At 40.2% G+C, this 16,889-nt stretch overlaps 1 protein-coding gene and 1 long non-coding RNA gene across 7 annotated transcripts in view; both read right to left on the bottom strand.

Moving 5' to 3' along the window:
* The window catches only part of ZDHHC17 (zinc finger DHHC-type palmitoyltransferase 17), a 103,900-nt gene extending 96,227 nt beyond the window's left edge, over positions 1-7,673 (bottom strand). For all 6 annotated transcript variants that reach the window (XM_042992803.1, XM_007088746.3, XM_007088747.3 and 3 more), the window contains exon 1: positions 7,517-7,673. In XM_042992803.1, the coding sequence (XP_042848737.1) occupies positions 7,517-7,609 (93 nt within the window). In that variant the 5' untranslated portion in view covers positions 7,610-7,673. The remainder of the gene's footprint in view (positions 1-7,516) is intronic.
* Positions 7,674-12,111: 4,438 nt separating this feature from the next.
* The window catches only part of LOC122240393, a 47,778-nt gene continuing 43,000 nt past the window's right edge, over positions 12,112-16,889 (bottom strand). Inside the window, exons 2-4 of the long non-coding RNA XR_006220072.1 lie at positions 15,885-16,013; positions 14,354-14,470; positions 12,112-12,705 (exon numbers count right to left, since the gene is read on the bottom strand). This is a non-coding gene — a long non-coding RNA (uncharacterized LOC122240393). The remainder of the gene's footprint in view (positions 12,706-14,353; positions 14,471-15,884; positions 16,014-16,889) is intronic.

Here is a 16,889-nt window from a genome sequence, read left to right as displayed (position 1 = left end):
TAGTTGCCAAAGAGACTCATATGGCCCACAAACTTGAAAACATTTACTATCTGGAAACTTTACAGAAAGTTTCCCAACCCCTGGTCTAGGTTATTTGTTATTCAGTAACCCAACTAGAACATTTGGCATTAAGAATGAGTTCAATGTTATTACAACATCTCTTAAAGCATAACAACAACAACAACAACAACAACAACAACAACAAAACTGGATGGCTGGAAACAAAGCAAACAAAAAGTTCTTTAAATTAAAAGTATAGAGGACAGAAATAATTTCACATGCTAGCATTCCTTAAGGAAACTGTTCTTCCCCCAGATCCAACCAAAAGATCTTAGCAAATAACAGGCCCTATCTCATGGCTATAAGAATGGAAAAAAACCTAAATCAGGAAAACCCAATTCCAATGTGGAAAAGGGAAAACATGCAGTCCCCCTCTAATGGTTGGCTGATATTTGAGACATATGGCAAAAAAAAAAAAAAAAAAAAAAAAAAAAAGTCCACATCCATATCGCCACTACAGAGAAGAAGCTGTCCTACATTAGGAGAAAATAGAGCTGAAAGGCAGAGATGAGGATAGAGGAAAAACAGTCTTGTTGACATTCTTGGCTCAGATTCCAGGGATCCTTGAGTCTCTTGCTATCCTAAGTTAGAATTATAGGAATCAGTAACTTCCTTTTTGCCCAAGTAAGTTTTAAAAGGATTGGAGACATGGGGCTCCTGGATGGCTCAGTCAGTTAAGCTTCCAACATCAGCCAGGTCACGATCTCATGGTTTATGAGTTCGATGGTTTATGAGTTCGAGCCCCACGTTGGGCTCTGTGCTGACAGCTCCGAGCCTAGAGCCTACTTCAGATTCTGTGCCTCCCTCTCTCTCTCTACCCCTCCCCCACTCACACTTGCTCTCTCTCAAAAAATGAATAAACGTTTTTAAAAAGAATTTTTAAAGGGTTGGAGACATTTGCAACTCAAGGATTCTTACGCAACAAATAACTTCTCTTTTCAGTGAAGGACTTATTTATTTGTTTATCAATCATAAGAACAGGGATAGGTTTGTTCATCCCTCATTAAATCCTTCATAAATTAACAAATGTTGGTAATCCAAAAAGTCATTTTTAAAAATTCACAATGGTAAGGGTGCCTGGGTGGCTCAGTCGGTTGAGCGTCCAACTTTGGCTCAGGTCATGACCTCACAGCTCTTGAGTTTGAGCCCCACGTCAGGCTCTGTGCTGACAGCTCAGAGCCTGGAGCCTGCTTCGGATTCTGTGTGTGTCTCTTTCTCTGCCCCTAACCCACTCACATTCTGTCTCTGTCTCTCTCAAAACTAAATAAATGTTAAAAAAAAAATTTTTTTTTAATTCACAAGGGTACAGTACAGTAAATTCTCAATCAGTGGTTACTATTTTTTCACTTGATTTTTCCTAGTATTAAATAACCAATTGAAAAACACAAGCTATTTAGGGGCACCCAGGTAGCTCAGTCAGTTAAGTGTCCGACTCTTTCAGTTCAGGTCATAATCTCACGGGCTCGTGAATTCAAGCCCCATGTCACACTCTGCACTTACAGCACTAAGCCTACTTGGGATTCTCTCTCTCCCTCTCTCCCACTGGTGTGTGCACACAGGCTCTCTCTCACTCTCTCAAAATAAAATAAGCATTAAAAAAAGATACAAGCTATCTAACATATATACAAAAAAAAAAAAAAAAACCCTTCAGATACATTTAACCCCCTCATCTCCATCTCCTCAATAATCATTGATAATCACAAAGACAAGCTTAAGACACTATAATATTGCAATTTATCTGGGATTCTATCATATTTAGAATGTATCAACCCTAGAAAATGGAGTAATATGGCAAATTTTCACCGATTAAAACAGAAGACAAAAATATTCTGTTTATCCCTCTATAATTCAGGAAATTAAGTTCTTTGCAATATTTCCTTCACAGAAAGCTAAATTTCACTGTACTTTCAAATTAGTTGCCTGTAGCTCTATTCTAAGGATATTTTAATAGAAAATATTATCCTACAATTAGAAAATTATTACATGGGTGAGAATTTTACTTTCATTTTCTATAAATACAATATTGCCTTGAATCAATTCTTCTAATTCCAAAGTTTAAAGTATTTGATATTTGGGGCGCCTAGGTGGCTCAGTCAGTTAAGCATCTGACTTCAGCTCAGGTCATGATGTTGCTGTTCCCGAGTTCGAGCCCCTCGTCGGGCTCTGTGCTGACAGCTCGGAGCCTGGAGCCTGGAGCCTGCTTTGGATTCTGTGTCTCCCTCTCTCTCTCTGCCTCTCCCCCTCAAAAATAAACATTAAAAAAAAAATTTAAGTATTTGATATTTTATTCTTAAATTACCTATCGGTGACAGAATCTAATTACAAAATAATATTAGAGTTAGATGATGCTGTGAAAGAGAATTTCATGTAACCTTGTATTGAAATAATGTTTTTTGGATTGGGTGATTATAGGAGGTTCCATTAAAAAAGTACACTATATCAAGATGCCTTAACTAACTAATCCTAATTACCCTAACATAACCTTAGGATACTTTCTAGAGGAAAAGAGGTTTGCCATGGGTTTTTAACTTTTAACAAAATTTTAACATGCTCACTTTCATCTAGTGTGAGGGATCTGGAGGCCTACAGTTAATCTTTTGTTATTCTTCAATGTCTTATTTTATATTCCCCATTACTCTGTGGACTATCAAAGCATCAAGATCATACTTAGATGCTCAACAAACACTCCTCATATCAAAGCACACATTTAAAAATAAATAAATAATATAAAAAAGGCTTAAAATAGAGTCCTCTGCCTATCTTCTCCTCAATCCCCAATTTTAATTTTCTTACCTACTTAGTTGCCTCCATACCTAATAATAATGTATACTACTGTTGCTTGAGAATTACTAATTTCTTACCACAACATTAACAGCTAACATGTATCGTGTTATTAAGCACCAGACTCAGAACTTTACATATATTATCTCATTTAACTTTCACAACAACTTCATGAGGTAGGTGCTATTATACTCTCATTTAAATCTGGAAAATTAGGACACAATTCAATAACTTGCCCAGGGTCACATAGCTAGTAAGTGGCAACACTAGAATTTAAACTCAAGCAGCCATACACTAGTACTCACACTTTTAACCTCTATCTTACATCTATCCACTCCACAGTCCGTTCTTAAATATTTTTAGAATGATTCTCTCAAACTAAATAAAAATAATGAGCAAAATAATACAAAGAAGTCAAAACTGTAAAATGGCATTTCTCACAGCTAAATTTAATTTGGTTTATAGGTCAGTAGTTTGCAACTTTGGCTTTGCCACAATCTATGAGGTCACCAATCAGTTGCATTTGTATTTTATATACATTGATTCAGTGATTACTACGCTTGAGGTACAGTGTTTTTAAATCTAAATTACAACTACATGACCTATAGCGTTCCTCCCAAGTAAAAAAAGGCATCAGATTCTAAAGACGGCCAGAAAGACATACTTTAAAGGGAAAGAGTGTGCCGGTAACCCAACAGAAGAAGAAAAGCAATTTTCAAAGAAATTTTCTATCTACTTTCTGAAAGCAAATGAATTAATTTACTTATGTGTACACATGTATCTCTAACTACATGATAGGGCAAAAAAATAGTAACGGAAAAAGGCAAAATCGCTTTCACTAAAGAAAAACTTCAAAAAAGAGATTTTTTTTTTTAAATCTGAAGGCAGGAGACAGTAATATTTTGCCTTAAAATTTTAAACAAAAAAATGAGACATGAATATGGACAAAATTAATGTAAAGCAAAAAAAAACCCCATATATATACCATTTAAAAAAGAGAAACTAAAGAAAAAGCAGTGACAGAAGTTCTTAAATTGAGAAAAAAAGAAAACAAGAGATGAAAGCCCTCGATAATCTAGGCAATCCAGTTCAAAGCTCTGAGTCAGATCTTGCTGAAACAGAGAGTCCCTATAATAATACTCTGGCAAAGGGGGGTATTGTGGCCTCATTCTATGAAAGAGTTAGGAAGGCTTACTGAGGATATACTAGCGGGTGAAACGGAAGAGTGATGATAGCAAGTCAGCTGGATTGTAGACCAACATATGGTCTCTATGTCCCTGCTAAAGTCTTTCTTCTAACCATTCTAGATGACAGAAATCTGACACTGCTTGCAGGCTACACTACTCAATTCAGCACTTATTTGCCTTCTGTTAAGTGTTTCACACTTAACAGCGTATATATTCCCAATTAGATCATTAACTCTGGAGAGCAGGAGCTATCCTATTTATTTTCACCCATATAACCTAGCACAGTGCTATGCACGTAGTAGATAGATGCTCAAACCTACTGATTCTGAAAACTCACAACATACAATCACAACATTAGAGTTTGAAGAAATCTTAAGAGATCATCTAGTCTACCTCTTTTATCTTCAAAGCAAAAAAACTAAGAGTAGTTAAAGGTACAACAGCCTAAAGTCAAGAGTTAGGATTAGCACCCTAATCCCATGATAATCAGTTCATCTTTTCCCAAATAACCTCTAATTTCTTCCATTATGATAAAATGAATAATCACCTATTTCATCAGAAAACAAAGTAATAGCACCAGTATTCACTACATGCCAGGACTCTCAGAAGGTTAGATTTGTTTGGCAGCCTCAGTCTGGGATGACTGCTTTATAAACATTATATAAACACTTAAAAACATTATTATACTACTTAATACTCACAATAAATACTCTAAGAGATACTGACCCAATTTTACAAATGTAAATGGACCACGATAATAGCAAGTGGCAAAACCCAAATTCTGCTTATCACCAGTGGCTCTTAACCCTATCCTGTCTCTCACTGAATTTAACACAAAAATCCCAAAGTCTTAAGAGTCCAGCACAGTACCTGACCCAAACAAAATAAACAAATGTTTAAAAGACTGACTAAATGAATGGATCACTTAATTAAAAAGGTTCTCTCACAGGAAATATCTCTAAAAAGGTTTCACTGTTTATCCAATTACGTAATCCCTTGAGAACGGTTTTAATAGTGCACAGTTTGCATACTAACAGAAGGTTTATGAAATGGCTTATTTCTTTATCCTACAAATAATAATTCGTCTGTTCAACAAATATTAAGTGAGAAACTATTTTTGTGACACAGTGTTAAATTAAGATAAAAAGTAAAATAAAACTTGTTCCTACAAGATTCTATTCCATAAATTAAAGTCCACACAAGTCTCTAAACCATTTAACAAAACCAAAATGTGTAACATCTCCCTCCTTCTTCTGGTAGAGGAAAAAGAAGTAACATTAACTGAGCACCTACAATGTGCCAATTCTTAATCCTCAACACGTACAGCTTCACCTAATCCCTTACAGCTAAGTGAACTAGCCCACATCTCCATTTCTGATGAACAAATTGGGACCTTAAAGAGATTAAGTGCTTGTCTCAGGTCCCTCGGCTAATTACTACAAATACAGATTGGAACCTAAGTCTGTCTGACCAAAGGTCTATGTTCTCTTCTAAAAGAAGTTAAAAGCATTTTTATTTGCTTACCAAGGCAGAGAATGGGTTTCTTTACAAAAGAAGGTGAAAACACTGCTTATTTTAACAACAAAAAAAGAATACATCGTCTCAATCCTCACAATAGCCTATCAGTCATTATTCCAAACCAGTATTATAAACGATGAAGCTAGAACTCAGAAGTAGCTTGCCCAAGCACATACTGCAAGGAAGCAGAACTTTACCAGGTATGCAGGCAACACTAACCACAGGAAAAATGCAGAAAGACCTTAGCTCTTGTAATTCTAAGCTTAAGACTCATAACATCTAATCAGACTTTGTGTTTGCTAGGTGAAAAGGAATGGTAGATATCGATATCAACTTCCACTTTCAATCGATTTTCTAATAACATCCTATTACATGCCACCCGGAAGACTGGTCTGTAAATTTCAAGCCTACAGGCCATTTCATTATACCAAGCAATCTCTGGATTGTTACCAAAGTACCAAACAATGTACTATTTTACAAGGCAAAGGTTTACCAAGAGAACAGTATGTTAAAATACATAAAATCAATATTTAAGTATTTGAAACTTTCACAGGAATAGACGAATAATAAATATTCCTTAGTACTATTTTCAATAAATCATCTGAAAACTACTTTGTTTCTTGGTATATTTTTCAGGCCTAAGCTCCAATGACAGTTCTAAAAACCTTACTACCTTGGTCACAAAAATATTTAGTTTTACTGGACAGCTCTGTTTCTCAGAAATCCAGAGAAGCCTTTTCTATGGACAGCTCTGTTTCTCAGAAATCCAGAGAAGCCTTTTCTATGGACAGTGGCTCAGGCATATTCCTAAGGAACGGTCCCATCTGTTTGTGGTAAAGCAAAGTGATGAGTAAGAGGGTGATTGAGTAGTAATACAGAACATGTTTAAGTGTGTATCTTTATTTACATTTTACTAAATAATAAAAGCATGCAATATAGCCCAAAGTTCAGAAACAAGTAGAATCATTCTACTGTAAAGTAACCAGATAGAGACTTCCATGTTGGTTCCCCTCACTACAACACAAAGGTTGTCTTCATCCTTAACCTCATAAAAACTACAGTTCTTCAGTAAGCTTTGCCGCTACCTGACCCACACCTAACTGTGAATCATTGAAAACTGGAATGCATCACGAATTGCTTCCAGGACTGAACTAGCACTAGCTCAGCTATAAACTAAGAAGTAAACAAGTACAGAATATGACAGATCCTGGAGCGGGACACTGTTTACTTACATGGGAAGATACTCCTGTTGTGATGGGAAACGTGTTGCACTGTCTTCCCCTGGCTCCAAAAAAACAAACAAAACCAAAAAAAAAACAAAACAAAACAACCCATACTTTGACAAGCTGGTGTAAGCGTGGCTCTATTCTCAAAACTTTTGACCTCTCTCGTTAATCGCATAAGGACAAACGCTCATATAAGGACATCCGACACAAGGTGCCCGAGGTGCTGCCTATGGCATAACCTGGAAGGACATCACTTTATACAGAAACTGTGTTCTTACCCTGCACTACCCACAGTGATGAACTGAATGGGAGGAAGAGCTACCACCATTCACCACAGCGAAGCAAAGGAGAAGAAATCAAAACCAGACGCGCTCCGTCCTCGCCCCCGAGAAGCTTGGAGCAGGACTAGGGGCGTAAGCTGCGGTTCCAAACCAGCACTAGGCCCCCGTCACCTGTGCACCCGCGAGCAGCGTGGCGACAGAGCAGAACCATCAACATCTCCACCTCTGTCCTCTAGGCACAGCCAGGGACTGCGTCCCAGAGCCCGCCCCGACCAGGCCCGCCCCGCTATCTCCACCCCGTTATCCGCTCGCAGCCGCGCTCGGGCCTGGATTTGCCTCCCCGCCCTCCCCAACTTCGGCACGTTCCACTACCCCCACACGGTTAGGCCATAGCCCTCCGCAAGTTCGGGGGAGAACGGTCGGGGCCCGAAGGGCGAGGAATGCGCTCGGCGCGGTTCCTCACCTCTGGATGGAGAAGGGGCACACAGCCCGCTTCGGTATCGTACTCATCCGGGCCGTCCGCCATCTTGGTGTTAAATCCCTCCTCCCGCTGCATGCCGGGAGAAAGCGTTTCACCCTCGCGGGGCTCGGGCGAGGCGGAGGGCACGCGCGAGGGCGAGCTCGAGCCCCGCCGGAGGCGATGCGGCCGCCGCCTCCTCCTTCTCCTTCCCCTCCCCCGTTACCGCCCCCTCTGCCCCCACTCCCCTCTGAGGGCGGGGGGTCCCAGCGCGCGTGCGCGCGAGCCGGGCCGGCCCCGAGCGGGAGCGCGCTCTGCTGCACTGCGCCGGACCAGACGGGAGGAAGGCTCTGGGCGTGGGCAGCATAGCCCGGGGGCGGGCCCCCGGCACGAGGCAGATGTGCGCCACAGTCCGCTCGAGGGAGGCTGCCAAGGGGGGACTGAGTCAATAACGCGGGAAACCTGGAGGCGGCGCGGGAGCAAGACACAGCTCCCGCGCCGCGCAGCGGAGAACTGGAGGCTCGGGCAGCCGAGGCGGCCCACGCCCAAGAGCACCCTGTCCAGAGACCCCCGGGACTCCTTCCCAGAGACCCGGGGTGGAACCATCACCCGGCTCCAGGTACAAGGTTTTGGGCTGTCAGGCTTGAATCCAAATGTGCATCGTTCCCGAAGAAGACAGACGCACCCCTTTCCTCTACATTCAAAAAGGTCATCCGGCAATTTGTGCCTCCGGGGTCGTCCGGAAAAACACGGGTGAAGCTTGGGGCTTCCTCTTCCAGAAGCCTTTTTTAAATGATCCAGCCCGTCCTCATTGAGCTAACAGGAACTACATAAAAAATTTACACCCTCAAAGCCCAACAACCCTCATCTGCTACCTTTTTAATGTAACCCAGGAATTCAGAACCGAAGTCACTTAAACTGAAATCGCCGAAATTTGAACCGGATAAAATGACTAAAGCCATTTTTAAACAGATATTAGAGGACTGTATGATGGGGATAGGGGAAATTCCTTCCTAGAAATGTGCTTATGGAACCATTAGAGAAAGCACGTATCTTTGTTTGTAGCTATTAAAAACTATAAACCTTAACTGCTGAGATGAAAATTTAGCAGAAATCATGAAACATGATCCTGATACTAACTTGCTTCCTGTTAAAGCCAAATCAGCCAAAGAACCACCGGGAAGAAGACTGCCATCTGATTAACATCAGATTTATTTGTAAATCAGGAGGAAGGGCACTCCAGAGAAAGCGTGGAAACCAGGAAATTGGAGGATGAAGTGTCTTTTGTAAGTTTTAGGTTCCCGCCAAAGGGAGTCAGGAGGGTCTGGGGAGAGCGGGAATCAGTTCTGGATTGGACGCTATTTGTGAGGTGGGATTTGGAAAAGTGGGGATTAACCAGGGATTGGATGCTGTCATGAGGAGAGGGCTGTTCACTAATTGGGTGCGCCCAGTAATAAATAAAATAAAAATAGCTAATAATAGCTATTAAATAGCTAAGATAGCCTGGGCATCATTGGTAAAAGAGAAGTATGAGAGGTGGACAGAGCATTTTACAGCTGCTGAATGGCTGTGGGAAGAACAAGGTTCTCTGTTAATTTTGCAGCTGGCTTGTCTGTCCTCCAGGCACTGCCTGCTGCTTTTTCTCATTTCAGTCTGAGCTGATTTTTATTCTTTTTGGTCCTAGCCCAAACCAAGATTTTTAGTTTGATCATTTTACCCAGCATGCTTAACTAGACAGAATTAGGATTCTCCCTTTGGACCTCCAAACTGCTTTTAGATGCATTTTAACATGGACAGAAGTAATTTTTATTTTAGCAATTCAGTTTTCATCTTGCTCCTCCTTTTCCTGGATTTACTGGAAATAGAAGATAGGAGTAAAAAGAAATCGTGAAAAAGTTGGAAGATGGAATAAAGAAGATATTGAATTGGGGACAGTGACATAGAGACAAGGCATAGATAACAGGAAAGAATGTGTCATGGGTGCCCAGCTATGTGGAATGTTGGGGCATATGAGTTTTTAAAAAAATGAAGATATTTAGCCTTGCTAGTGATCTTAGGCTCACAGAGATCCTAAATGGAAAGATCAATGGCCAAATTCAGCCAGCAAAAATGTTTCATTTGGCCCACGTGGTAGTTTTCCAAATGTCTTTTAAGTAGATCCCAAAATTCAATAAAGCAGGAGATTTACTTTAAAATCTAGATTTCAGGGTGCCTGGGTGGTTCAGTTGGTTAAGTGTCCAACTCTGGATTTTGGCACAGGTCATGATTTCATGGTTTGTGAGATCAAGCCCCGCATGTGGCTCCGTGCTGCCAGTGTGGAACCTGCTTGAGATTGTTTCTCTCCTCTCTCTCTGCTTTTTCCCTGCTCGTGCTCTCTCTCTCTCTCCAAGTAAATACATTAAAACTTAAAATAAAATCTAGATTTCTAATTTATCTGGAAAACATGAGAGATCTGGGCCTCTTTGTTTGGTCTCTCCTGGACTAATGGCTCTCCTGCCTCACTCATTTTCATTGCCTGGCTGCTGTAGACACTTTTATTTGTGACTTCTGGGAATTCTACAACTTTTTTTTTTTTAATGTTTTATTTATTTTTGTGAGAGAGAGTGCAAGCAGGGGAGGGGCAGAGAGAGAGTGGGGGACAGAGGATCCAAGTCAGGCTCTGTGCTGACAGCAACGAGTCAGATGTGGGGCTTAAATTCACAAATGGTGAGATCATGACCTGAGCCAAAGTCGGATGCTCAACCAACTGAGCCACCCAGGTGCCCCACGGGAATTCTACAACTTAAACATAGACAGAATACTAAAAGTGGGTGAAAAGAAGTTGAAACTACACAACCGGACTCCATGTTTGCCTTGCTCATTGCTGTATGACTGAGAACAATAGTTACTGAAATAAAAAAGAAATCAGGATTAAGAGCAGCCATTCTTAGGAAAATATATTGAATATGCTTGGGTGAGGTTCAATATGGACCAAAATGAACCCTATAGATAAAAATCAGAGTCCATCGTCGTAATTGCAGAGTTCTTATCTACATGCAGTTTTGAGACAATATATTCAGGGTGCTACTAAGGACAGCCAAGAAAGTAGACATGTCAATGGATAAACTGGCAAAGGATAGCATAGGATTATGGAGGAATGCAGAATAATTGCTGGAAGAATAAAATACAAAGAGAAAATGGACCTTGTTAGAGAAGAACTGTGAAATGGATTTAGAAGCAGAGAAGAATGGGGAATAATTACATAGATGTGGCTTCATAGGTAATTTCAGAGACTACTGGAGCTAAAGTCGTAATTAGAGATCATCCAGTTCTAGTCTAACTCCAGAATTTCACAAATAGGGAAATTTAAGAAACCTGCTTAAAGTAACAAAACTAGGTAGTAGCAGAACTACATCTAAAAAACCTCCTGACTCTTCCCCATCTACTGTTCTTGGTTCTACCCCACATTTTTTCTGTTGTAATTATCCTCAGTGAATTATTATTTGTTCCATTTAATACTGTATTAAACATTTGTTCAGTGAAATGCTATAATTAGTAACCACAACAGAGATAACTTAAAATAACCATACAGATTATGTGACTTAGCTAAATGAGGTTCAGTAGTTCTAGTCCTTTGAATTCTAGTGAGATCATTGATTGTCAGATTTTCCTATAAGCCATTTCATAAATTTCTGTATCTCACTAGAATTGTGGACTCTAGAACCAAATAAGATACCACCTACTTAAAACTGGGATGGGATGGGGTGCCTGGGTGGCTCAGTGGTTAAGCATCTGACTTCGGCTCAGGTCATGATCTCATGGTTCCTGAGTTTGAGCAGCTGTCAGCACAGAGCCTGCTTTTGATCTTGTGTTCTCCCCCTCCCCGTCCTCCAAAGGAGCACATACCCTCTCACTCTCAAAAATAATAAAACATTAAAAAAAAAAAAAAAACTAGGATGGGGCGAGATATTGCTTTTTTAACACAGAAAAGCAAGCACATATAGCAATACTCTATAATCTTATTTTAAATGAAATGAGACTAATATTTTTGCACTCATTCTGTATGAATCATTGATGTAGATAAAATGAAGCTGGGGAATTAAAGGAAATATGTAGAATTTGACATATGCAATAGTCAACTTCTAAGCCAACAATTCTCATCTTCTGGTGTTCACACTTTTGGTTAGTGCCCTCCCACACTAAATAGGCTGATGTGCATAACCAGTAAGATAGTACAGAAAAACTATGTATGACTTTTGAGGCTGCATCCTGAAAGGCATTGTGGAATCTGCCTTATTCTCTCTTGGATTACCATTTCTGGAGGATCCAGCTGCCGTGTCATGAAGACACTCATGCAGCCCTGTGGAAAGATCCACATGGCAAGGAAGTGAAGCCTCCTGCCAACAGCCAGCATTGACTTGCCAGGCACATGAATAAGCCACCTTAATAGCAAATCGTCAAGCCTTCAGATGATTGCAACTCCAGCTGACATCTTCACTACAAGCTCATGAGAGACCCTGAGCAAGAACCACCCACCTAAACTGCACCTGGACTCCTGAACCACTAAAATTATGTGAAATATAAGTGTGTATTTTTCTGAGCTAAGTTTGGGGATAATTTATTATACGGCAATAGTTAATACAGTGTGTAAAGCCTGAAACCCCTGAAATCATTTACAAAGCTATATGTTTACAAGAATACAACAGGATCAAAACATCCAGTTTGATTTAATAGAACAGTTTTTTTTCCCCTAAGTTTTACTCCCTTAAAAGGAATGTGTAACAAACCCCCCAATGTTTGTTATTGGGGGAAGGAGGGAGGTGTGGTGTGCAAATTCTTCCTTTCCAGGGAATGTTTAAAAACTGAGCTGGTCACATCCCTAAAGAGAAGGGAATCAGTACTAGTCACTTGGGTCGGCCCTCAAGAGCCATCAACGAGAAAGACAATGGAACTTTGTGTTTAAAAATAACGAGGATTTGAAACAACAATGTGTATAATGAAGGGGGGCGGGGGAGAGAAGGAGAAAGGATTGTCCAGGGAGCAAGAGTATAGATTGCTGGATCTGAACTTAGAAAGTGTCCTGCTGCCAGGAAATGGGAGATTGTGGGGAGTGAGTGCACTCATTGAAGACAAGATTCCCTTGTGAAGGCGCGTTGAGTACCCAGGAGCCTCACAGATCAGAGCCCTTGCAATACCCAGGGTCTCTCATTCAGTACCTGGAAAAAAATTTTTCTTGTTAGGCACCAAGACTCCCATCATTTTACTATTCCTCTGGAAATAAGGTATGACCATGCAAGGCAGTGCCACTAAGTTTTACTCTTTGTCTTTTGACCCTCCACCCTCTGCAATGTTCTAGGGCCCCTCTAAGCCCAAAAAGATCCCATAAGCACCTGCAAATGGGGAGACAGGAAGAGTATCTGAGAAAGGCTCAAGTGAACAAACTTGAGACTAAGACAGTGATCAATAAAAGCCTTTTTTATATGCATATGAACTTTTTTTTTCTGGAGAGAGAATCTATAGCTTTCATCAGATTTTCAAATGGGTATATAACCCAAAAAATGTTGCTCAAATCTAGGAACATTTAAAATATAAAATCTATTTCTTTAGAAGTATTTCTCCCTTTTACATAAATGAAAAGTTATAATGGGGATTTTTACTGTATTATTGTATTATTTACATGATACTAAATTATTTGACTTGTAAATGACAATCTCCATAAGGACAAGAATACCAATCCTATACATAATACTTAGCATATTGCTTTCTCAAGGTACTTATTCCATAATTATTTGTTAAATGAATAAATAACAAATGAAGAAGATAAGAAAAAAGGAAAGCATATATGAACCTTTATATGAACAAAATTTCACATAATTTATTTCTCATAGTAGGGAAAAGATGCAGTTATACCAACTTGGTTAGGATTCAGATAGTTTGTTTTGGTTTAAAATAGAAAATGAATCAGAGTACATTGGTTAATCTGCATTCCCCCTTCTCCCCATTACCTCACCCCCCAAATCCATTATTTGCTCTTTTCTGCCTTATGCTCTAGCAAACTGATCACCAAGGACTGCATGTCCTGCGCTATCTGGCCAAGTTGGCTGCTGTTTAAGTTTGGCTGATGGGAGGCACTGGCACAAGAAATAGGTCAGAGTATTTCTTCCCAATCCCCCTCTGCTTTGACAAAGCATCTCTGTCAGCAGTTTCATCCCTCTTAGATTACAATGCCTACCGGGTGGTCCCTCTCCTACAGTTCCAGCTAACAGCTGGCTCTCTTTCCTGTGTCCCCTCAGCCTGAGGAGTATTGCTTGTCTCCAGGTGCCTACCAGCCCTTGCTTGTTCCCTTCCCCCTAACCTCATGTATGCAGTACTTTCACTAACACTTACTCCTTTGGGTCATATGGAGAGAATTCTACTTCCTGGAAGGGCCCCTGACTTATGATACACATTTCTAGGTACCAAGCACTATTCTAAATCCTTCATGCACATGTCCCATTTAATCCTCATATGATGCCTAAGAATTAAGTACTGTAAATATCTCCCTTTTACAGGTAAGTTTACCCTTTACAGTGAGTTAATATGATGGCTACATGGGCTTCTCTAGGACATTTACATACTAGGCAGTTTGCAAACAACTAAGGGATGCAGCAACAGGCCCTGAAATCAAATACGTAGACAAGAGCTAATAAGCCATTAGGTTGATATATGCTAGTTGATTATGTTATCATGACTAGATAGAAAAGTACACTTCTGTTGCCATAAAATTACCTCTTTGATCCAATGTCAAATACACTATTAGCTTTTCTATGAGAATTCAACAGTCCCAGACGATTTTTTGTTATTGACTATCTACATAGTACTTACAATTAGTCACAACTTGAAGAGGAGATGAAGTTAATTCTTATTGGAAATACATCTTTTACATTGCTACCGTAAGGCAATGAAAGCAGTTGAGAGAAGCTTTGTGCCACAGCCCTCTGTCTAAATTAGGGGAAATATGGAAAAGTCAATACATGGTTTCAGTAATCTTCCACATCTTTTCTACATCGCTACCTACCCTCTGCTTGCCCCCTGTATGCTGCCATTATGTTCATGTCATTTATGTTTTTCAGAATGACTGCTGGACTACAAGACTAGAGATCAAACCCATGCTAGGAACAGATTGGGTGCTCTTTACACTTTGTCTTAAAAAAAGAATAGGGCTTTTGTTGTTGTGGTGCATGAAGGAAATGGTCCCAACTATGACATCTACTCTCTTGTCACCCAGATTCTAGGACAGGATTCTCATATTTTAGGCATGTTTAACTTAGTAATGGAAAGGGCAACAGTTGTGCTAATGGTGTCTTGACTCACTATGCTGGACCCCTGCAAAGGTTCCTGTTCAAGAAGATATTAAAAGAAGTAATCTTTTACAGCAGGACTTCATTAGGACAGTATGCATGTATGGTAGCTATTGTAGGACTAGACTGTGACCAGGCCGTGTCAATAATGTTCCTCAGCACTGCTATCCCTGGCTCTTCCCCAAGCTCTGGTCCATCATTGTAGAAGAGATCCTCATTGATTCATGTCCCCTAAGGTTATGAGATCAGACGTAGGGGCTTTTCTCTCATTGGCTTATTTACACCGAAGAATCAGAGTTGGAAATCTAACTACAGCTGGCTCAATGGCTTTATCTCATTTAGGAAAATGGTTTAGTAAATCAAACATTCTTCTATCCAGATTTTTCCAGGCTAGTCAGACCACCTGGGTTTGAATTCCAATTCTACAATGTTAATTCTGTGACCTGATGAAAGTTACATACTATAACATGCTTACGTGGTAGCCATGCCATTTCTTTTCATTTTTCTTTTTATCTTGATTAAAAAAAAACTATTGCTAAAAAATGCTAACTATCATCCGAGCTTTCAAGCAGACATAGTCTTTTGTTTTGGTGGAGGGTCTTGCTTTGATTCTGATGGCTGCTGAATGATCTTGGGTGGTGGCTGCTAGAGGCTGGGGTGGCTGTGGCAACTTCTTAAAATAAGACAACAGTGAAGTTTGCTGCATTGACTCTTCATGAATGATTTCTCTGTCACACACAATGCTGTTTGATACCATTTTACACACAGAACTCCTTTCCTTCCCCCATTTTTAATTTTTTTTTCTTTTCCTAAATGTAATTTATTGTCAAGTTAGCTAACATACAGTGTATACAGTGTGCTCTTGGTTTTGGGAGTAGATTCCCATGATTCATCACTTACATACAACACCCAGTGCTCATCCCAACAAGTGCCCTCCTCAATGCCCATCACCCATTTTCCCCATCAACCCTCAGTCTGTTCTCTACTTAAGAGTCTCTTATGATTTGCATGCCATTTCTTTTCATCTCACTCAGGCTTGGATAGCTCTGACAGACCTTCTATTTGCTGTGATACAGTGTGGATGACATTTTTACTTCCTTTCCTCCATATCTGAATCCAGTTTGGTTTCCAGTCAGTTTCTGTTTGAGAGCAGAGTATTTCATCTTCTGTTCACTTTTCTGTACCTTGAGGAAATGGCAGGAAGGAGAGAGAAGCTCTGGTGAGGAAAGGTAGAACTTGTGTTGCAGGATTTTCTTTTACCTCAATACCCAGGATTCCTTGTCTTGCCACATCAAAGAATGAAGAGATGGACACAAAATGAGCAGCAGGAAAAAGTTATTAAAGTATAAGATTAGAAAGGAAGAATAGTATGAAATCTCTCTTTACAGAGAGGTGACATTCGTAAGTGAATGCCGGAGGACTATAGGCAAGGGTCCTTGTTTTGTAAGGTTCTGGTCACCCCTCCCCCTCCCCTTCCCTTCCCCTTTGTTCCTTCTCAGGTTCTAACCTTATTTATTGGCTATATAACTCTGGATGCTGAGTTGTCCATTCCTGGTTGGTTCATTTTCATTGTATGAGGGGTGGTCTATGGCCATAACATTCCTTGTGGCTCATAGGTTTTATGGTCTACTTATTTTTAGTGAGGTCTTTTGTCAACTTCCTAAGGGAAACTGAGGGGAAGTAGGTGGTGTCTGTTACACTCTTAGGAAATTTTAGGGAGAGAGAGAGAGAATCCCAAGCAGGCTCTGAACTGTCAGCACAAAGCCCGATACAGGGCTTGAACCCACAAAACCATGAGATCATAACCTGAGTTGAAACCAAGAGTTGGACACTTAACCCAGTGGGCCACCCAGGTGCCTCGATAGTCTCCCCATTTTACTGAGTAGCCCTGGAGCTCTCTCTTTAGAGTTAGGTCCATAGTTCACTTTCCCCATTTCACCAGCCTTTCTTGCAGCTCTTTCTAGAAATGTACAGTGTGAAAATGAGAAATGTAAGGAGGTGCATTAGGTTTATTTCTATACAAATTTGGGGATATTTGTGTTAATTTCATAATTTGGCAT

The sequence above is a fragment of the Panthera tigris genome, chromosome B4, assembly GCF_018350195.1.
Source record: "Panthera tigris isolate Pti1 chromosome B4, P.tigris_Pti1_mat1.1, whole genome shotgun sequence".
Classification (NCBI taxonomy): Eukaryota; Metazoa; Chordata; class Mammalia; order Carnivora; family Felidae; genus Panthera; species Panthera tigris.
This window is presented reverse-complemented; position numbering and strand designations above follow the sequence as displayed.